At 39.7% G+C, this 22,937-nt stretch overlaps 1 protein-coding gene across 1 annotated transcript in view; it reads left to right on the top strand.

Moving 5' to 3' along the window:
* Positions 1-22,937, top strand: part of RAPGEF5 (Rap guanine nucleotide exchange factor 5) — a 970,266-nt gene that overhangs the window by 904,244 nt on the left and 43,085 nt on the right. Inside the window, exons 18-21 of the mRNA XM_085631598.1 lie at positions 6,346-6,443; positions 7,276-7,398; positions 14,972-15,150; positions 18,692-18,782. Coding sequence (XP_085487724.1) covers positions 6,346-6,443; positions 7,276-7,398; positions 14,972-15,150; positions 18,692-18,782 — 491 coding nt within the window. The remainder of the gene's footprint in view (positions 1-6,345; positions 6,444-7,275; positions 7,399-14,971; positions 15,151-18,691; positions 18,783-22,937) is intronic.

Genomic DNA, 22,937 nt, shown 5'->3' with positions numbered 1-22,937 from the left:
GTACAGTTTGGCATAGAAAAATTATCTTGAGAAAGGTCTACATTTTCAAGAGTCACCCAAGGGGATAATGCTTTAGTATGAAGATGTCCTTGTAGGTGATCTAGTTGACATCCAGCAGTGGTTAGGCCCACTGAATAAATTTATCTTTGCTCTTATATCTTAGGATTGATCAGCGATCTCTCCAGTTAGATGTCGTTGCTAGTGTAGTTTGATGAAATCTTAAGTTCCTGGATTAGTTCAGAGATGGCTCCTTATGAAAAACCTGAAGTTGAAAAAATGCTCTAAATGGGTGCAGCCACTGCTGCAGGCATAAGGAGGATGCGCATTCCTTCTATTGTCATGGTGTTCGCTACTACCCGGCCCTTTTCAAAGCAAAGTAAGCCTTCAGAGTACCAGGTGGTTCAAGGTGTGTCTGATAAAGCACACTGCCTCCTTACAGAGCTGTAGGAGTCCTCTAAGAAGTTTGTAGGGCAGTTATTATAGTTGTGGAGAGGTAAATCTTCTGTGGACCAAATTCACAATTTCTTCAAAGTGGCAGTAGTTTGAAGTAAGCATTCAGCAATTAACCTACTGTGAGAATTTTGTCTAGTTTGTCTACTTCTGAGACACTGGAACTGAATGACTACCTTCACCCATCATTGATGCACATTTCTGATTTCCAAGTCTAGCGCATTGTCTGGGGGTGGAAGTAATGCTGTTTCATGAAATAAAACATGTAATGAGCTTTTATTGTTCTAGAGTTATCATTAGTTCAAACCACATGTGCATCTCTCGATATTTTGACCAGTGCCTGAAACATTTTACCACAGGTATCCAAGGAGCTATATGCAAATGCCTTTCACGCATAACCCTCTTGACGAGTGAAAGAGACCGCCTAACAGACACTATACCCTTTGCTATTTTTACTTATATAAAGTGCACACACTACCCATAGCAACAAAACGATTGTTCGTCCAAAAAATAAAGTTAATGATTTAGAAGCGAGCTCTTTGACCCAATCCATGAATATGATATGTTACGTAGTAACTTGGTTAATAGAAAATGAAAGTACTTTAGAATGTATACATAAAACGTCTGGGTCTTTGATTTAGTTTAGTTTGATACCCTGGTACTATAAGTGTTAGAGGATGACCCCTATATTGCTTAGGGGCTTTAATTTACTAAGGTCACAATTCAGGTGCATCCCTGAAATTAAACATATTCATTTAGCCTAAAATATTTATTCACAAAGTGTGTATCTAACCGGGGGGCTTCACGTGTAGTACTACTGATCATAATCACATTGTTGCATGAAAATAAGTGTTACCGATTGATGAGATAGCTCTTCTCGGTTCATGTTAAGGGGCCTCATTTTTGGTTGTGCTACTGCGAATATAATCACTTTTTACGAACATAAATACAGAATGATGTGTAGGGAAATCCAATATGTCAACCCCTATGAAATTATACACATGCACACACGTACACTCACACACACACACACAAATGCAGAACCCATCCCACATAGCACATCTCATACAGGCACCTACACGGTTGAAAGATGTGACACAACAAGACCAATCTTATACTCTTCCTATCCTCTGCACACAAGCCGTGTTACCAGAGTAAGAGATTTGTAAGCAATTTGTGAATGCCCGCTAGCTACCTCTTCGACATCAAGATCAGACATCTACTACTCAATCACAAATCAATAGGTCATTGAATATGACACTGCACCTCCTATGAACAAGAACATATTGCTCACAACATATCATCACAGGACGTGTCAGACTCTGATCTGTGATAGACACTCAGGAATCACCTGTCGAGGCACTCCACAAACCGCAATAAATGCAGTGTGTTCCATTTTCCATGTCACAACTCCTAAGGGCTGACTGCACAATGTCTCAAATTTTTCTTGGTGCAGAAAACATGTTATTTATTTTCCATAATCTCACACAAACAGAAGAACTTTGGATGCGGTTTGACAGAGTCAGTATCTAGCAAAGAATAGAATCGTAAACAATTTGGGGCCACAGCTAAAAACAAGTGCATATTTATGGCCGCTTTTCAATGTTTATTTATCTCTGCTCAATATTCTTGTCCTTTAAATGTAAAATTATCCAATATTCATGTTTGTGCTTTTGTTATTCCATTGCACCATCATGAACTTCCTTTTGATTTTCAAGCATGCATATCATTATTGCCATTATATTAATAGATTTAGCCCGCAATGTTTTATGTCGTTTATTCTGATGTTTATTGTCTGTTGTTTTAGTTCCTGTCCTTAGAGTGTGTTTGCCACCCCCCGGATAGGTCCTGGGAAAAGGATAGGAATAAGTGAGGATGGGGTTGGCTGTCCCTGTTGCACTCTGTGAGCAGAGACCATCCTCCCTCTCTTGCAACTTCCAAACATGCGATCAACTAAGAGTAGCCCTAATGAAAGGGGCAATACTAGTGACTGTGACCTAGGTGTGCGGACCTTGTGCTGCCTCATCCTTGACGACAAACATTTCACCACCTTCACTGCAGGGCTGTTTGTCTAATTAAACAGCACTGCAGTTGTAGGTGCTGTAATGCATGGGCACGGTGGGAAGTGGATAGAAAACAGAAAGTGACAGCCACCTGGGGGCAAACACTGTCATAGAGTGAGAGTCGGTGCTTGCCCCATGGTGAAACATCACAAATCTATGACCCATCACACATTCAATAAACACAAAATGGCTCGTTTCTTAATTTATAAGGGGCGAAAGACATCACCCGTAGTTGCATCCATAGCACCTCAAAGGCCTTCGAATGTTTCTGAGGCCTGTACAGAGAAGGTCAATAAGCTATTGTCTCAAGATTGCAGAGTGACAAGATTATTGGAGGAATTTCCATCTCAACTTGCACCATAGATGTCCTGGAAAAGTACCATATTTTGGGGGATCAAGGGTCCCAGAGACTGTTGCAAAAATGCACGGGAACTTGAATCACAAAAGAGAAATGGCAGAGATTGTACAGTTGCACAGATAGTTTGGAAAACCCTCACTTGTATAATTCTTACTTCTCAATAGAACTGTTGTTTCAACTATTCGTCACTTGCGACATATTTTCAAATGCCGTCATGGGGCTGTTTGTGGAGAACTAGGCCTTGCTAACTCTGTCTTATCACAATCTTTATAATATAGGAATCTCAAGAAATTAAAAATATCATGCATTCTATTTTTCCACACTTATTTAAAATGGTGTTGCATTTAATATGTTAAGATTATGAAGGTTGCCTAATAGGGAAGTGCCAGCCCTTCATTCAAAACTAGTAATTTCACCCCCATTTTTATTCATTCAGTTTCCACAACTGACATGCTAATATTTTCCCAGTCAGGGGAAATGCCCTGAAGGACCTTACATTATCAACCTGTTGCAGTGTAAGTGTGGTAAATGTAATTATTATACACTTACTCTCATTTACTCCTCTAACCATACTGGGCTCTTTACGATTAGACAATTTACAGCACTTCCATTAACCACAGAGGCAATGATACTCTGATGAATATTTCTCCGCCAATAGGAGGGGTGGAAATTAGGGTAAGCAAACACCACGTTAGCTGTGCAATGAGAACCATTAATTGACAACCAAACTCACAAATTTGAAATCAGATTTAGGTACACCACTCTCAAAACCATGCTGTAGAAATAAAGAATAGAAACAGGGAGACCCAACCTCCTAAAGAAGTTAAGTTGAGTTAGGTATATGTAGACTAAAAGCTCTGCAACTGCAACACAAAAAAAGAAGTAACACCTGATGTTCTGTCAGAGCGCTATGATTCTCCCTGCAACACATTAAGTCATAATTAAATAGCACAGCTTGAATGGACGAAACAATAGGACTAAAAAATAAACTCAGACAGATATTTGATTAAGTTGGGTATTGTATTAAAGATTCAAAGTTCATTGCCATGAGTAATTTCTCGAGAAGTTAAGTTAAGAATATCACAGCTCGTATAATAATGCCAAACATTTAAGCAGGCTTTCTCAGATGATTATGATCAGAATCAACTACAGAGTTACAGAGTCCTACCACCATTAAGGCAGAAGGATAGTTCATTGTCTAACAGCTCAAGTCCTGTGGAGATGGGAAAAGGATTCAAAATTAAAGTCCATTAAGAGTGAATCCATTAGCATAAACAAAGAAATAAAGAATGAAAAAATGGAAATGGTTTAGCAAAGAAGGTTTCAGTCCATTAGCTACCAATTGTTGCATCAGCAAGGTAGTCCAAAAGCAAAAGAAAGTTCTCAAAAACCGATCAGCATAGCATTCTCTCACACAGGTAAAAGAACAAGTATGGCACTGCCACTCCTTTGGAATTTCTTCTTTTATAACGTTTTTTAAATCGCCTCAGTGAGATGGCATCTCACACCGACCGAAAGACCATTATATGGTCGGAATCACCTAATGTCACCTCAGATACTTGAAACATTGAGATGCTTTCCCATGGTAGTCATGAGAAACAGGAGATTTGAAAGTCCACATAGTCCTAACATTGGTGGAAAAGAAATACAAAGGACCTGAATACATTGCCGGTTGGACCACCACTGACAGGCCATTGGTGGTAGTTCAGCTAAACGACAACCCTTCGGTCCGACCACCTCATTATGATGCTGGCGGTCGGACCTTTATACTGTCAGAGTCCACACCGCCACCTCCACCAGGATCTCAGATCCCGACGGGGCAGCAGTCTGAGTCATGGCCCTTAATGGTGGCGGTTCCGATCCAGGCACAGCAATCGGGATTTGGATATCCCTTTCCGACAGCCTGTTTGTGGCGGGAACACTGCCATGTGCAGGTTGTTGGAAAGGGATGTTTGGGGCCCGAAGCAAGGCCCCCATCCCTCGTGGGCCACTGCAAGGTGGGCCTGGAGCCACATGGTGCATGGCACATGGTCCATGAATGTGCAAAAAATGCTCCTTTTAAATGCGGCTTGTGCTGTGGCCCTTTTCCTGGGCTGTAGCACAAGCCGCCATGAAAAGGAGCACTTGCCGACCACCAGCCCGGTGGTAGCATCGTGATACTGCAGTCAGACTGCCGTCTGCTTGTCGGGCGGTTAGGTCTCCTGACCGCCGCGATAGCAGGCATCGGACCAACTGTCCAACATCGTATTCAGCCCCAAAGTTTCTATCCAAAGTAACAGCTGCAATCGAGTTCCCGCAGAAATATTTCACTGTGAACATTGAAGAAACATTCAGGAATGTCAGGGTATATGGATGTACAGGACAAATTAAGCAACATTTCACTAGTAGAAAATGAACCATTGTATTAAGTCAGGGGAAAGGTCAGCATTAGAAAAAGCATTTCGAAAAAAGGCCCATTAGTTAGCATCCCACATTTAAATGAATATAAATTCTAAACCAATATCACATATAGTGAAATGAAATCCGTTCGCAAAAAGGTTATGTAGAATGATCACCAGTCATTATTACATAAAAATAGCTAGCATTAGAAATATCCTACTACCACAACTTCTCACAATATTCATATAAGTGCATATGTTTCTAAATGTATTACATTTATTTTATATTTTCATAAACTATAGAATCAAGTGTTACTATGCAAAGTTCCAATCTTATACTTCATTTCTACACGTTTTTGCACCGACTTTTCTAAATGGTGCATTCTCAACAGAAAGCATTTGAAACACTAGGCTACTTTACTTAACATCAAAATTCCATCAATATATGTTGATAAGCAACATATGCATTAGAAATGTATTAGTTCAACTCATTTATATGTATTACTATTGTCTTGTATTTATGTTTTCTTCATTTCATGTTGTAAAGCACACTTTTACGGTGCTTCTACTACACTTGTCTCATTTTCATGTGTCACTGTGTCTAACATGTGCAAGGTGTACATTCAGCTTTTCGCATCCTTAATTTGTGAATGGTTATTGTTTTATGATTTTTATAAATCATTCTACATCAAACACAATACATTTCTCGACAAGTATATATTATGTGAAGTATATAGGTAACTCTAAATATGTTCAATTAATATGCCATATTAGTTGCAGTATACGACTTTTGGCAGCTTTGGTTTGGCACAGGAATGCTAAACATTGGATGATGAGAGAGAACATGAACAGGGCGTCAATCATATAGGAAAGCTGTGTTCAGCACAAGCTACTTCATAACATAGAAGGAGTATATAGGCACGTCATGGTGACTGACTGATTGCGCATATGAGATCAGTGTAAAATTACGTGACTGTTTAAAGAGTGGCAATCTTTTTCATTAAATGTGATTTATTGTAATTGCTTTGTTTTCATAGAACATTCCTAAATATTGTTTGTGCCTGCCATCCTTCTAACACTGAAAATGTCTTTGTAGAGAAGCACGAACTTCAGCCTAATGACCTGGCCCTCTCAAAATCTCTCGAGACATCAAGTCGTATATTTACGTACAGGAAGGATTTAAGTGATATTTTGGTGAGAATCATAGATTATGCATGATTTTGTTGTTCCTGTAAATCATTTTAGAAAGATCTTATTCTGAATAAACAAGTAGAATAATATTGTGGCACGTTATAAGCCACCTCAAACTAAAACTGGATCAAAGCACCGACTTCAGCTCAAGACATGTAATGTCTGTTCTCAATGATTAAACTCTGTGGTTTAAGAGGTAACGTAACGAATAACAATATGTTTCATAGTATTCAGCAGTGTCCGTGCTACATATTTTACCCTTGTCAGCACTGCTTTTTTAGTCTTGTAAACCGAGAGTGTACCTAAGAACCTTTGAATTTGAATACCATTTAAGTTCTACATTTAGAAATACATTGTTTTTTTCCTGTTTTTTTTCTTTATAGATTCTTCTCTAAAAATGCAGGGGTATGGGCAAATTTTCAACAAAGGGAAAGTCTGATTATGTTATAATAAATTTATTTTTAAAATAACATTTATTTTTGACCTGCCGAATTGCACAATCTATCATATGTTAATGCTGCTTACTCCGTCTTTTGTCACACAATATATCTGTACTGGTCTTTAAATGCTTTTCTGAAGTAAGATCAAAAATTTGGTTTCAGAATCATTCTAAAGGCAACTTATGGCATATATTTTATTTGCACATGAGGACCGTAAATACTCTTTCCAGATTTTTAGATTTGTTCCTGAATTCATAACTTAAGCCTACAAATAAAAAGCCAACACAATGTAAAGAGCCAAGATTGCATGTCACTTCCGTAATATCGATCAGTGAGTTTTGACTAAATAGATCTAAACTTACAAAAGAAGCATCTGCTCTTATCCATTTATTTAGAACCCGTTTGTTGAGAATGAAGAATCACAGCATAGGTCAGTACGGATTCTTGGGATGAACACTTGGGATCTTGCAATGGAATTAACAAACTTTGACTGGAGTCTCTTCAATTCAATCCACGAGGTAAGCTCAGTTTATTACATGTCTTACAACAAACCACAGCTTTATTTGATACATTCACCACCACCCCTGCACTTTAGGTTTTAGGTAGAATAGATCTTGTAGATGTGCATCAAGTATCTTAGTTTGAGAACATGGTGCTGTCATGGTAATAATCAAAGTTTAATAACGTTATCACTACTTACATCGACAACTGAGCTTTTTGGGTTATTGGAGTTCATTTTAGTAATTCGCTATGACTTTGAAATACCACTTTACAGTATCATTAACCAACTGTACTTAAAAGTAATGAGAGTGTATTTTTTCAGCTTTTGTAAGTTTTGGTCTTTGGTGTCTGACTCATAATACGTTTGTCGTGGAGCTGCCCTTTCCTTTTGCAGGTATTCTGCATATACTGTATAATTGATATATTCTGTATGTTGTGTATGTCTATGACAGAGATGGTGATAATACTTCTGAGGGCCTGTAGTTAAGTTAATATGGTTAGATCGTTCTTTACATAGGAAAAACATTTTTGCGATTATCATTCCCAAAAAAACTCCAGCTCATCTTTGTTCAATTGTTTTAAGTTTTATGTAGATAGCAGCAGAGCTTAAAGGTATTGGGGGTCCTAAAATGTTTTTTCTTTGGTCTAATTCCAACTATGGGATGACCTAGGGAAAATACTGCTGGATGGAATGATACCAAATGTGTCCAGTTCCCTCTGTTATTTATAAAACGTAGTACAAATCTGTTCTTGTATTTCGTCTGTAGTTTTAAATTGAAAATGTGCTGATATGTGAGTGGGAAACAATCTGAGGTCCATAGACCATATGTTTGAAGAGTTAAACCAGAATCTGATTGGCTGTTCTTGTCTGTGCTTGCTTCACAAGTTCTGTTATTAAAAAAGTATTCATAGCGACAATGAGTAAGGGACCTTTTGTTACTGAATCCTTCGACTAACGAAAGATAATCCAATGTGTATACATGGACCTCAACATTCATAGTGCTTCTTTGAACCCATGTGCAATTTGTTCAATCAGTTTCTAGACTTAAAATGGATAGCATAAGTAACCCGCACCACTTGGCTTTGCTGAAGGCCATGTCAATTCCCCAGAGTCCAATAGTGATGCCTCCTGACTCTGGGCACTCAGCACAAGGTATTGTCAGAGGGCACAACCTGTATATGGGACCTCTGATTATAGTCAATAGCTGTGCTCTGTGGCTTTAGGTTCTTGGGGTGACTAGGGGCATATCCTGGACAAAGAGTGTACTCAGCTCATTGCACATGGCCAAATACTATGCACTGTAGGATCTGCAGCCAGAGGGACTAGGTGTGGTACATGTCCGCTGATCCTACCCAGCTTTTAAACCTTTCTAGGCATAGTTCAAACTGTTTTAAGTGAGATTTGGGGTCTTGTTGAATGGTCTTAGGGCTTCTACGATGTCCAGTGTCTATACTAAGAGCCTGAGGCATGACCAAAGACCAAAGATATCAAAGAATATTTTCTGTATCCAAAGCCTGTTAGGCATATGTAACAATTATGTAATATAGGCTCAGGCACTAGAAAACCTGACTGTAGGCTGTGACTAAAGCCACGTCTTCTGCAGAGTCCGCTGGGCATGGCTGAACACTGTGCCTACTGGCTGTAGCACAATAGAACTGGGTGCAGTGCTGGCTGATGACACTTTGCGCAACACCTTTAGCCTCCATGCTTTGGGCAGATAGGTGTGACCCAGTCCATGCCTAAATACCACCACATACACCCAGAATCTTTATCCAGTGGGCTCTGGGGTCAGAAGCACTGGCAAACAATTGAGACGTGCAATGATGCATACTTAAAATAGCCCAAAATTCTGGGGTCTTTTTTTTAATGGAAGTTATACCCCAGAGACCATTGAACTGCCCCCGTTATGGCGGGCTACACAATTATAACCTCACCCCAAACCTCCCACATGAAATCATAGAGCGCATCCTCAAAGACATTGTGATATCTCCAGTCATATAATTGATTGTGGAGTTTGCTGTGCTATCAATGATGTAAGTTTTTTAGATCGTTAATGTTAGGGATGTCAAGCTTTAGTCGCAAATTTCAATATTTATTAGGTTTTCAATCATAGCCAAACATCTATTACTAATCTTATTTCAATGCAAAAAAAGTATTTTTCGTTAGTGTTACACTGAGAACTTTTATGTATTAACTTAACACTGTACCTTTGTTCCTCTTCATTTCATTTCCATCATGAAAGTGTAAACCTCATTTTTCTTCAGAGGCACACTATGTGTTATACAACTTTGCATATTGCATCGCCAATTGTATCATAGACTGCAATAGTATAGCAGCAAAGGATTGCTCTTTTCAACATCTGTTTGCTGGCAGTGGCAAAATAGGCTTTCTTGCTATATATATATATATATATATATATATATATATATATATATATATATATATATATATATATATATATAGAGAGAGAGAGAGAGAGAGATTAATATTCAAGCTAGTTTTGATGTTTATGAGGAGATATATTTTTATACAAAAGAACCTGATCATTCAAAAATGTTATGTGGCAGAACACCAATATAACAATGATAGTCCCTCACTATTGAGATCTTCGAGTACATTAATACTTCTCCAAATAATGCCTCTTACCACTTCTGTTTACTGAAAGTTTAAATGTTCTCTTGTTTCTTTATGTCTTGTGTGCACTGTTGAAATCATTAATGATCACTAGTGACATTATATAAAACATTGTATGCTAATCACCTTGATTTGAATTTCATAATGATAATGCACTGGTTACAAGGTACAGGATAAAAGTAATTCATCTGTTATGCCGCTTCGTTCTTGCCTTGAGGTAATTACTGATTAGATGAGTGTTGCTCTTGCCAGACATATTTTCTATGGGTGAAACCGCATACCAGAAAGGCTGTGTCTCCCTGAAGAAAATTACTGTAATACCTGCATTGCCCCTGGGTATACCTTTTGCTGAGTGGTTGTTTAACATAATATGTCTTGTGGCTTGGCTGTTTTTTTGCGTATTACTTGTTAATTACTATTTGCCATGCAGACTTTTTCAATACTGAAAGGTTTTTTGCTATGATATTTCATTTTCGAATTACATCTCTTAGTATTATCTAACTAGCTTTATTATTTATATGTTAAGTTGTAAAACAAAGCATGATTAAGTTAAATATCTATTAAATCATTTTGGATACATTTCTCAGTGGTTCTCTCAGTGTACCTCTATTTTCTTCCATTGGCAACTCATCAAATTGAGTCATATAATTTAATAATTAATTCTACTTGAATCTCAAAAGTGTGGATATCATTTACAGTACATCCTGCCCTCCGCCAGGATTTCTTGATTTAAAAACTGCTTTAAAAAAATGTTAATGTGTTCTCAACAAGTGGCTTGTCACCATCTATAAGCGAGAAGGCGGCATAACAAACTCCATGAGTGTGATTCCACTGTCTTGAGGCAGCGTTTTGAGCCTATTCTCTTGCCTTATATCCTTATCCAATAAACCTTTCTTATTCACACTGAGGGGTGAGGAGAGTTACTATTTCATCAATCAATATAAATAAACAGTGCAACCGATTTGGGTACAAGAAGAAGACCAGGAATCAATAGCCAAGGTTAAGAAGGTGCATTACAAATTCAAAATCAAATTAAAATACATAACTCTTAAAATTCTATAAAGGTACAAAATAACAACAGGTAGGCCCAGCCTACAGAAGAAATTGAGGCTGACCAATATTAGGCAAACAAACAGTTCAATCACAGCAATACAAAAGATCGATAGGAGTATCTGACGCTCAGAGAAGTGTCGCACGTTTTCTTGTCTATACATAGGTAAACCTAAATCACCTCAAGCAAAGTCCCAGCTAAAGGACGGTTCTAAAAATCTAGCGGATCTCAAAAATCAGGAATTTCCATAAAGGAAATAGGAACTAGGTAAGAAAAAAATAAATAGGAACGTGTCAACATTTCAGAAACTCAGTCAAGAGTCTTCTCGGGTCAGGTAAATGTTAGCCTAAAACACACTTAGCAAGTGGATTGGGTATGCCCAAACATGTGTTCCTTGCTGGCTGTGTCACTGGTTTCAAGTTAGCCTGGCTGATGAGAGGTGATGCCCTGAAACCGGTCCGAGGATGCTTGTTTATGGTCCTGAGAGAATCTGGCTTGAGGGTTTGTGCTGTACTGTTGCCATGAGGAACAGGGTCAAGACGGATTTGCATATGGCTGGGTCCAAACTGGGGTGGCATGGTGAGCAAGAGAACGATGGATTTAACCCAGATCGCTTGACTGAGGGTGAATGTTTGATTTGTTCCGCATTCCGTCTATCATTTTTTTGAGTAGCAAAATACTAATGAAGCAAAACTTTGCCCATCCTTTAAACATCACAGATACATCACAACTTCATAACAGATGCATAATATGAATGTGCATTTAGCACATGCATCTTGTATGGTCTAACAATATTTAAAAAAGTGTTGCATTCATCATTATTAGTAAAGTGCATTTGCTATAGAATTAGTGATTTAACTCAAACTATGTGTTTAACCGTATTACATGAAAATGAATAAACCATCCTTACTCAGTAGATATGTCCTTACTATAAAGATGAAATTCAACTTTCATAATGTGTGCCTTAATACTGTGAATATTATTTATTGTTTAGATAACTGGATAAGAATCATTCTTGTACATGTAGAATGTGATTACACTACAAACGATAACGTTTTTCTAATGTTTACATTAATATTTTATATTTCATTTAAATGTAAGTCTTAGCCATAGTTACACAAGATTAGTCAAAGGATTTACCATATGCTTTATGTAACGTGAACTAAATGCACTCATCATTCATATTTGTTAGTGTTTAGATGTGCAAATGCATATTAAATGTGCACTCTTGCTAATACTTTAGGTTGACAATTTAGCCCTATAATTTTTCATGCTACATAAAAGCTAGTTTCCATTTTCTGCTAACACGACATTTTGTGCAGGTATTCACACGCATTGTTAGTTGTAGAATAGATACATTACTGTACTAAAGATAGAGAAAGAGCCTGAGAAGATTACCTTGACAAAAGAAGATGGAGGGCCAGAACATTAACTGAAAGGCCTATTCAGCAATGTTTCAACCTGGCTTGTGCTTGAGAAGACAATGTCGTTCCCATGTTTGGTGTGGGATATTTAGAAATAGTTGCAGCCTACAACGCGAAAAGTAGATAAAGACAATAGACCCCTGATGATCCATACAAAGGGGTGTTGCCCAAGAAGACTTGTGTGTTATAGCTTAGTGTTCGCACTTTGGAGATTCAGATTCTTTTCACATGCCTTTTGGGTTTTTGCAGATGCCTTTCAGATCCCTTCAGAGTTTTTCCCCCACTTTCCTTGGACTTTGAGAGATTTAGATCTCTATGCTTCCTTGATTCTTTGCTAAGTGTTACATGGGTCCCTTGCTCGCTGTGTCACTGGAGTCAAGCTAGCCTGGTTGATGAGAGGTGATACCCCGAAACTGGTCCCAGGTTGATTTTTTCCGTTCTGGGTAGGACCTGGCCTAGTAGTTCAGGGTTAGACAGTTCCCATGGGTGGGTAGTGGGGGCTAGACTGTTCCTGTGGGAGAATCAGTTGGCAGGTTGGTCGCTGTCTTCCATCAATTCTCCAGGAAGATGTTAGTGAGAATATTTTTAAGTCCCAAGTTAGAAAGGAGCAGCACCTTTAACACCACTTCCAAGGGCCCAGAACCTAGAGGACACCACTTGAGGGTCTAGTACTCACTACATCAGAGGCCAGGTAGAGGTTAAAAGGCCTCAGGAGCTTGGTATGTCCCTATAGCTCACAAAAAGGGCCAGGCAATTAGCCCTTGGAATCCTTCTGGTGGTCCGGGGTTCAAGAAGATGGTCAAGTGCTCCTTCAAACAGCATTGCAGTCCTCAAGTAGCAGCAGGTCAGTTCTCTGGGGTCAAATCAGCCCTTCTGAAGTCTTCCACAGGTCCAGTAGTGTAGTGAAGAGTTGTTCTGAGGGTTCAAACTTTGTACTTGATGCCAGCCTTTGAAGTGGGCTGCTGCCACATCTGGTTCTATAACATTCTTCCCTTCCCCTAACAAGGTACCCTGAAGCCTGGGGTGATAAAAGGCTAGTGTCAGGGTCATTTGTATGTGCTGGAGGGAAGCGCTTTGGAGTGTAAAAGAGGCAGGGAACAGCTCCTCCTCCAGCCTTCTTGGTAGGACGGCCCATTCTGCTAACTTCTAGTCCCCTTTTGTCCAACTGTCTGGAAGTAATACACAACTCCCAACAGCATAGCGATACACAGTCATGCGACATAGAGCACTGGGAGAAGGCACATAAAGCTAGGACAAAAATACCAACTGTCTTAAAGTGACATTTTCATAACTGTGACTTTAATCTGACTTCACCATTAAAGAGGATTTAAAATTACAATTCATTTGAGTTTAAACATGACATCTCTATCTGTTCTCAATCAAACATTTGCACTTATTAAATGTAATAAGGCAATCCAATTCAAGTCTATGGGAGAGGTAAGCCGTGCAATGGTGAAAAACGATTGTAGACATTTTTCACTAACTGCACTTGTAAAAACTAAACCCACACGTACCATTGTTATAAATACAAGGGCCTACTAACAGATGACTTAAATGTATTAAAAAGGAAGGTTTAGTACTGGCAAAAGGTTTATTTTGCCAGGTCAAAATGGCAGTAACTGGTCTACAGTCTGCAATGGCAGGTCTTAGACATGTTTTTAAGGGCTACTTTAATTACAGGTAATGGGTACATGTAGTACCATATACTAGGGACGAACAAGTATTATGGACATACAAGTAAATTAAATGTGCCAGTCTGGTGTAAACTAAATTTACCATGCAATAGGGAGAGAGCACAAGCACTTTAGCACTGGTTAGCTGTGGTAAAGACCACAGTGTCCTAATTCCAACAAAAATGAATTCAGAAAACGGGGGGGGGGGGGGAAATGGTTTGGGGGATGACCATTCCAAGGATGTCAGCTCTTACAGCAGCCAACAAAGAGGTGAACTGTTTGACTGTTGTCCATTCTGGAGAGTCTGTATGACTTGTCGAACCCCTTGCAAAGTTCCCAGATTGGCCCAACATTCCGACAATTTCAAGGATTGGCCACAGTCTGTACTACTACAAAAAGATGTATTCCACAACATATATTTTCTAATACAAATCAAACCTGAGGGAGGAAGCTTGGTAATAGTCCTTGAAGCAACGTAAACAACTCTAGTTTGATAATGTTATTGCAGAGGATCTCTGTCAGTCAGATTGTTATACAGAAAGGGTCATAAGAAGAGACTGTAATATCTTTCACCCTGATAGGTGACTACATTCAAAATCAGGTTTCAAGCCATACTCTGCTCTCCCCCCACACACACTCACTTTCACACACCCACTGCAACACAACACTATTTTTATTACAATTTATATAGTTGTCTATTAGTGCTCTGTTGTATGGACCCTTAAGCCTTTTATTTACGTACAATGCACAATAAATAATTATGTATGACAGTAATATTCAACTTCTACTCCATTCACTCCTTCACAGCAAGAGCTGATTTACTTCACCTTCAGCAGACAAGGGAATGGAGAAAATACAGTCAACCTCAGCCTCCTGCTTCAAAGATGTAATGAAGTTCAGCTCTGGGTAGCCACAGAGATCCTTCTCTGCAGCCAGCTCGTCAAACGTGTGCAGCTAGTGAAAAAGTTCATCAAAATTGCAGCTCAGTAAGTTAAATATAATGTTTTAATTGGTTGCATTTTTTATTATGTTGTGTTTGGGTGTTTAATGTAAAATATAGTCATGAGACAGAAAACAAATTTATGAAAGGTAATTTCTGTGGTGGATTCTTACAAGACGGTCCTCCTGATAAAATCTCAGACTCAGAGGGTCAGCACAAAAAAAACGAACTTCCTCATTATAGTCCATAAGGAAGCGCCCATAATGAATGGACAGCTTTAGTTTTCTGAAGCCACACATATACAAATAACCCAACTGTCTTTGTTTTCTAGTCAAAAAGAAGGAACAGCCCATAAAGTAGATCTGACGTTGTGCACCACGAAAGAAAGAAACTTAGCAAGAGTTGTGGTTCCTTGTCTGTAGAAGTTGGTTGGAGGCTTGGCACAAGCCAGAGTGTTACTGATTGACTTGCATTTTTCTATCACAAAGATGTTTATGGTGTCACAGATTTCTTGAATCTGGCAGCGTAGTTTGCAGTCACTGTGTGACTATGAATCTTTGTTTAACTGCACATTACACAGAGACATCCTGAGAAATATGGTTTTGTGTCTCAAAACCTTTTTTATTAGTCTATTCTTGTTTCTTTGGGTTGGATGTTCGGCATATAGAGAGCGTTGTGTATGCAGCTCTCATTTGTGAACATTTTCAGAGTATCATTAAATCATGGGTTGTGCTTTGGTCTCTTTTTTTTGGTCTCGTCTGCAACTATGCATGTGCTTTCGCTTGCGAGAGATATTGTATACAAGAGGCATGGAGCCCGTCCATTGCTTACCATTCTTTGGAGGCATTGCCACTTATTTTCTGCCTTCTAATTGGCCTGTGTGTGTTGGCTTCTCTTCCTCTTTTTTCGACTGGAGCATGGACCAAGCACCAATTGCTTCAGCTTGATTGCTGTCCTTCAGCTGACCTTGATGTGATTGAGGTATTACTTTTAGTTTTTTCCTCTTCCCTGTCAATCTTGTTGAACCTCTTCCCATTTGTAACTATGTTTCATTAAGGCACGCACATTTCAAAAAAGCACTTTTCTCCTTTAAAATGGATGTTTATTGTGACAACAGTAGTTATCTGCTTCTAAATATGTTTTCACTAAGACAGGGACATGTGTGCAAGTGCATAAATAAAAATAAATCCGTATTTGTAAAGCGCAAACTACTCACCCTTACGGGTCTCAAGGCACTGGAGGCCGTTGTGGAAATTAAGTGAGCTATTGCCCAGAGTCACACGGTGCTGAGCTGAGCTGCCGCAGCCGGGGATCAAACCATGATCCCTGTGCTCCGAAGTCAGCTGCCCTGGCCGCTGCACCACACCTCTGCATCATTTATATGATCAGATTTTTTGCCAAATGTAATGTTTTTTTCTTTTCCATGCATGGGATGATCTACTGATTTGCTGAGACTCACATGGGTGACCTAACAAGCGATGGCAAAGCCAAAAGTTCTTGCCGCTCCTTTTTGGTCATGCTACACAGCCTTGGTATTGCTGACTTTGGCAATGATTTGTAGCCATGCTGTATATCGGTGTGGCTGCTTTGCAGAATGGTGCTAAAAGTAGTATTTACTAAATAAAAAAAAGACTATGATGCATCCAGCACTAATGCGCTTGAAAAAAAATCATGTTAGCCCTGACTGCATAGCAGCACTTTTTAAAATTTGTTCAAGCCACACAGCAAAGCAACCGTCGGGCTGTACGGCATAGCTACAAAACATAGCCAAAGCCAGTCGCTCTCATAAGCGAATATATGTATCTTTCTGAAGTGGTTCATGCTTCTCTGTGGTTCTTAACGATGTGCAGGTGTTAAAAATGTATGAGTGGTTATCAAGGTTGACTTGGGAAAGGAGCCTGCTAGATTGGAACTGAAGGTACATGACGTTTTTTACTGAGTTCTACAAGGTGGTGGGATGTAAGGAAGTGATGCGAGAGTGAGAGGGTGAATTTCTGTGACAGGCATCGGTTAGACTTGTTATGCATCAGCAGGTTAGTATTATGCAGTTAAGTCTGGGGTGCATTTATAAAAGGCTCAATAGAAGTGCTGATGTTGGAATTGGATGGTGACGGTCGGGAGTGTGATTTAATGTATCATGGGTACTAAATACAGAGTCGGTGGGGTCTGTCAACCAGGTCTCCGTAATGAGAAAAAGGTAATGATTATCATCTCGCATGAAGTTATGGATGCTAGTATGCATGTTTTATGGCAAAGCTAGAAATGATTTAACAGCATTAGCACACTGCTTTTCCGGTGCCTTTACATTTTAAGAGTAGAGGATAAGTTAACAAGATTGCATAAAGGTGGCCGATGCATGTGCAATAGCAAGTGGGTAAGTGTTACATTTTCTTTGCAGAGCAAATGTGAGCACAAACGCAATAAAAATCAAACTCTATTTCTTGTTCACAAGCATAGGCTAGGTACCGGCACACCTGCAGGACAAGACCCAATGATACCAACCCTTCCTCTCCCTCGCTGCCTAAGTTTACCTCCTACTAATACTGAAGACGTGTTAAGGCACGGACAAAGTGGCCAACTGTCCAAGGCCCCTCCTTTTAAGGGGCCCCTGGGAAGGTTATTTCTCGTTCTATCTCAGTTTTATCTGTATCTCAACCATTCCCATTAATGTATAAGTCAATATTATTTGTCATCATTGGATTTGAATTAGGAATGAGAAATACAATTCTAATCTGTTCCAAACAGGAGACTAAAAATATTTCTTGCCCGGAGACCCCAAAATCCTTAAGATGACTCTGCCTTCACGACAGTCTGCAGTCAATACAACTATGGCTGGCTATGCCCAGAAGACAAGGATAACTTATGGCAACCTCACTCACTTCTTGGCACAAATAGGTCCTAGTTAGTGTGGTGCTGGAGCCCTGTGACTCAGCCATGCATCTGGGGAACATTCTGTTCCTAGTGCTCCTTTAACTGTTGTGGAATGATGCTGTTCATAGTAACAAGATTATTCACGCATTGGAGTACTGGGAGGAGTATGGAAGTGTTGGAACTTGCCTCTTTTTTGTGTTTCCTTCCATCTGCACTATAGTTGGCGCTCCCCTGGGTACAAAGTCGCTGTTGCAGGGTATGCACTACCAAAAGAAAACACATAAACATATAAGAGAACAGACTTAGGGCCTGATTTGGATCTTGGCGGACGGGTTACTCCATCATAGCGGTGACCGATATCCCATCTGATGAAATGTAAATCCCATAGGACATAATGGGATTTATATTTCTGCTGATGGGATAGCCATCACCGCTGTGAAGGAGTAACCCATCCTCCAAGATCTAAATCAGCCCCTTTTTCTGGAACAATATTGTAACCACAGTAATGCAAATGTATAATGTTCTGTATCATCCATTGTAAAATAGTTCTCTGTGGAAAATGCATTGTGGTGCGTTAAAAATAAAAAAGCAGCATGGTTTTATTGAACAAATATGGCTGCATGGTTTACTTTTCGCAAATCAACATTTTGTGTCTGCTGGTTACAGGTGCAGTGCAAAGAATTTAACAAATTCGTTGGATGTTTTCTCTTCTACAGTTGCAAAGCTCAGAAAAATCTAAACTCCTTTTTTGCCATTATCATGGGACTCAATACTGCATCTGTGAGCCGGCTGTCTCAGACCTGGGAGGTAAGAACATTTCTAGCATTGCTTGTATAGAGTGACCTTCTAGAAAGGTGAAATAAGGGTAACTCCTCGGGCACAAAGCTTTGAAGGAATCAGACGTGTCTAGCAGACAAGATAGTGCAGCTCATTCCTGCTGGGGATTCTGAAATGCCTTTCTGCTGCAGCACCATAGCATTAGCCTGGGATGATGCACTTGACAGCTAGTCTTTGCAGGAAGGAGTGCAGACGTTGCCTGAATGGAAAAGTGATATTTGTATGCAGCTTTGAAGAGGACACTGAAGGGCAAATGTTTTTTTTAAGGCAAAAGAGATGGCGATGCTGGCTTAGAGAGCTTTCTACATCTTGGATCACACATACAGGAGGCAGAGCAGTCCACAAAATGTATTACAGGACCCTAGGAGGGCGTAGGACTACTTTTAAATAATTTAAGTACATAGCAGGCACCATTATCTTTCGGAGTTGGAATATTACATTGTTTTTCCATCATTTTCACAGTTTTCAATATTTATTATTACACCTGTCGAGTCATTCATTGATATGTATAGCACCTACTTGAGTGCTATATATGCTTGTGTTTTGAAGGACGAATTAAAATTAATTCAGCAGTAGCCAGGCAGGTGAAAGTGTGCGAGCTTACCCATACTATTAATTAATTCTCCTGCACCAGCACAGACCACCCATCCACACCTGCAAATGCCATCTTCCTCTCTGCACCACCATCAGAGTGTGTCTTGCCCCCATCTGCCCTATCGACAAAGAATGCACGTCAGCGGGAACCAGGAAGAGATTTTGGATGTGACAAAAGTGAGATGTGAAAGTTTATCGGTAGAACAAAACTGGGGTGGTATATTAAGCTTGATAATGTATTATTAATAAAAGGGAGTTTTTTTTCAGAACGGGTATTGAAGTTTTCAACGTTTTTAAGTTGTACTTCTATGAATAAATCACTCTGCTGCTGTGACTGAGTTCGGCGGAGTATGCAGTAGTGTTCACTCAGATATATTTGTGACCTTGAATATTACTGCTACTTCTGCTAGCCACAGAAAGTACCTTCCAAAGCGGATGGTTCCTTTATGTGAGGATACTTCAGAAAGCTCCTAGTAGGCATGCAAGCTTGCTCATTTCCTTATTCCCTCTTTGGTTTCAGGGTTTCAGCCCCGAACAATCATGACCTGGTCAAAGGACAGCTTGACATACTTAATAAGTTAAATAAATACCATTTTAAGAGATAAACAGCTTGGCAAGCCCACAATCCGACACAAGCCATGTGCAAATACGTGACAAAAAGTATTGCTTAAGGCTTTTGCATGAAACCTTGTCCACACCACCAGCCAGGCAAAATTCCCACACATTGTGAAAGCAGTAGTACTGCACTATAGTATTGTGGATACCCGAAATCCATTTAGCGGTGATTTTGAAGGATTTGTTAGGAACTAACGCTCTTTTCAACAAGCAAAATTCTCAACACTGGGGCTTCCCTTCGAAGGGTACTAATAAACAGCAGATTAAGCAGGGTGCAGCAGGTAAAAGCTAGCAAATGGGGCTGATTGAAACCTTGTATAACAACAGCTAATCGGTTGGTCTACAGTGAGTCACATTAGACCGAGGCAATGCGGTCTTGCACTAGACAATACTCTATGCACATGGCCATATGTCATATCCTCCCAATGCCTGAGTTCTCATGACTACCAAAATTTGGACGAGCAACAGGCGATTGAGTTTTCATTGGGCATTATACACAATTTCTCACTCTCAGTATTTGGTTCACTTCACATGAAAACTAAAGTCCCAAGCAAAATGACCACACACCATTGTTAACTTACAAAACTAACCTGAGAGCATTTCATGGTACAAGGAAACATGCAGAGAAATGACTCCTTGATGAACAAACTTCACACAAACATTAAAGATGATCCAAACCATCCCCAGGAAAGTTGCCAGATTCAGTAGGAGCTATTTAAGGAGCTGGCGCGCTTGTCAGAGTTTCACACTATCATATTATCCATGTTTGAGGTCGATTAGCAGTGGTTAATTTGTAAAATAAAAAGTGCCAGGGCTCTCCTCAGGAGGCAGCGCTAACAGGAGATATGTGCTGGTGCAAACTGCCTCCTGACTCGAGCCCCAGGACTTATGATTTGGCCTAATGGCTAGAGCCGCTGATTTTGGAGCTGGGGAACCGGGTTCGACTCTCGGCGTGGCTCAGCATCCTGTGATTCTGGGGAGACTTGCATGCCTTCCAAATGAGTGTGTCCTTAATTGGTGCTGTAAGCGCCAGTGCTGAGGAGTAGGTGCCGGTGCTGAGCACCGGAAAGCACCGGCTCAAACTAAGCACTGTCGATTATCATTTAAGTAATTTCATTTAATGGGTTTATTGACTGTAAAGCAGAAGTGTCATTTCAAACATGTCTAGAAGAGAAGGGGCCAAAAAGTTGGATTTGAGAAGCTTAAAAAAAGGTATCTAAGGTTCTAGGGTCTCTGCAGAAAGCAAATTGTAAGTATGATCCTTATCAATCCGAATAGAAAATCTGCCTTTCTGTTGCCAAAAGCAGAATGGTTCACAAAGAGATCAACTGGTGCTCCTTGTGCCCATCATAAGGTCATCACAATGTTCCCCTGGGGAGGTAGGCAACAATAAAATAAAGGGTAGAATAAAGTGTGGGCGCAGGAACGGAGAGAGGATAAACGCCTTAATTCTTGTTTCATAAAAGTTTTCAAGTGATGCCCAAAGACATTATAATACAAATGTATGATCCCGGATTTAGTCTGAAAAACAAAACGACTCTGTGAATGCGTGGTACAGGGATGTGACTGAGCAGGCGCAGCAGCAGTGAAAGCACCAAAAACTGTTTGTGGGCGCTTTGCTTTTCACGTGTATTTGCACGAAGCAGATACGATTGTCAGATTGTTTATAACTCACAGCAGTTTATTTTTTTCTATTTTTATACTATTTGTTGGATAAAGAAGAGCATTTCTTCCACAAACACTGTAATGATTTTCGACTAGGCCAAGATTTACTGTGATACAGATGTAAAATACTATACATTGAGCAGGTTTCTTCATGACTCTCCAAGGAATTAGGATAACTGAAAATCTGCTATGATCGGGAGAAAGAGGCTAATCTACCACTTTGAGATTTAAGTAGATAAGTATGTACTTGGAATCCAGTCCTAAATATTTCTAAAAGTTAACAGCTGCCTGGACAGCTGGATGCAAAGAGGAGGGCATAGCAAGTAAAATATACTGTCACTGGAAGCCACACATGTAAGTGTTACTGTGATTGGCCGAACATTGATTGCGGATAGGGTTGAAATATGTGTGTAGTGTGACTAGGTTTAAGATGCTATGGCATGCCTCAATTTGAAGACCAGGATCAGCAGTTTAACAGAGTCCTATCACTGCCCAATAATCTACTGGTCATGATAGAAGGGAGAGGTGGATGTTTACTATGGGACATTTATTGGCATGAAATAGGTCATATATACACTCTGAATTCCTAGTAAGTTAAAATATCCAATCTGCTTAAGTGGTGACAGACACCAACTCTTACACATTTGATGCTGAGAGCTGAACAGAGAATTGCATTGGTTCTAAAGTCAAAAATAGATGAATCTTTTTATGGATGGGCAAACTGGCCAGTGCAGAGGCAATGAATGGCACCTCCCCACCACCTCCACAAAACATTTCATGATCCGGAGGAACATTCTGGCTGACTGCTACAGAATAAAGAATCCAGCTTTCACTCAGGAAATAGAACGATTCATTTGGCGTGCAGATGACCGTAATCTGGTTGCACTTTATATAATGCACACAGACGTTCTATGACATTTACACCTACGTATTTTCTTATCATTTTGTCTTAAATTTAAAAAATCTATTTCTCTGTCCCCCTTATGATTTTAAAATTTTTTGTGTTGTTTGGTGTATTGCGTTTTTCATGTTTTTTCTCATTTGTTTGGTAATGTTATTGTGGCTTGTTCTTAAACTTAATATTGTTGGTACTGCTTGAATTTGCAACACTTTTGTCTGGGGAAAGTCTCCTGCTTCTGCCATAGCTACCGAAGGTTCAATCACTCATTCAGTCAGGGACTTGTAAAGCGCGGCTACTCACCCATTCGAAGAACCAGGTCTTGAGATCCTTCCTAAATTGGGTTAGAGACG

This window comes from Triturus cristatus, chromosome 10, assembly GCF_964204655.1.
Source record: "Triturus cristatus chromosome 10, aTriCri1.1, whole genome shotgun sequence".
NCBI lineage: Eukaryota > Metazoa > Chordata > Amphibia > Caudata > Salamandridae > Triturus > Triturus cristatus.
The sequence above is the reverse complement of the archived record's forward strand: the minus strand, read 5'-3'. Positions and strand labels throughout refer to the sequence as shown.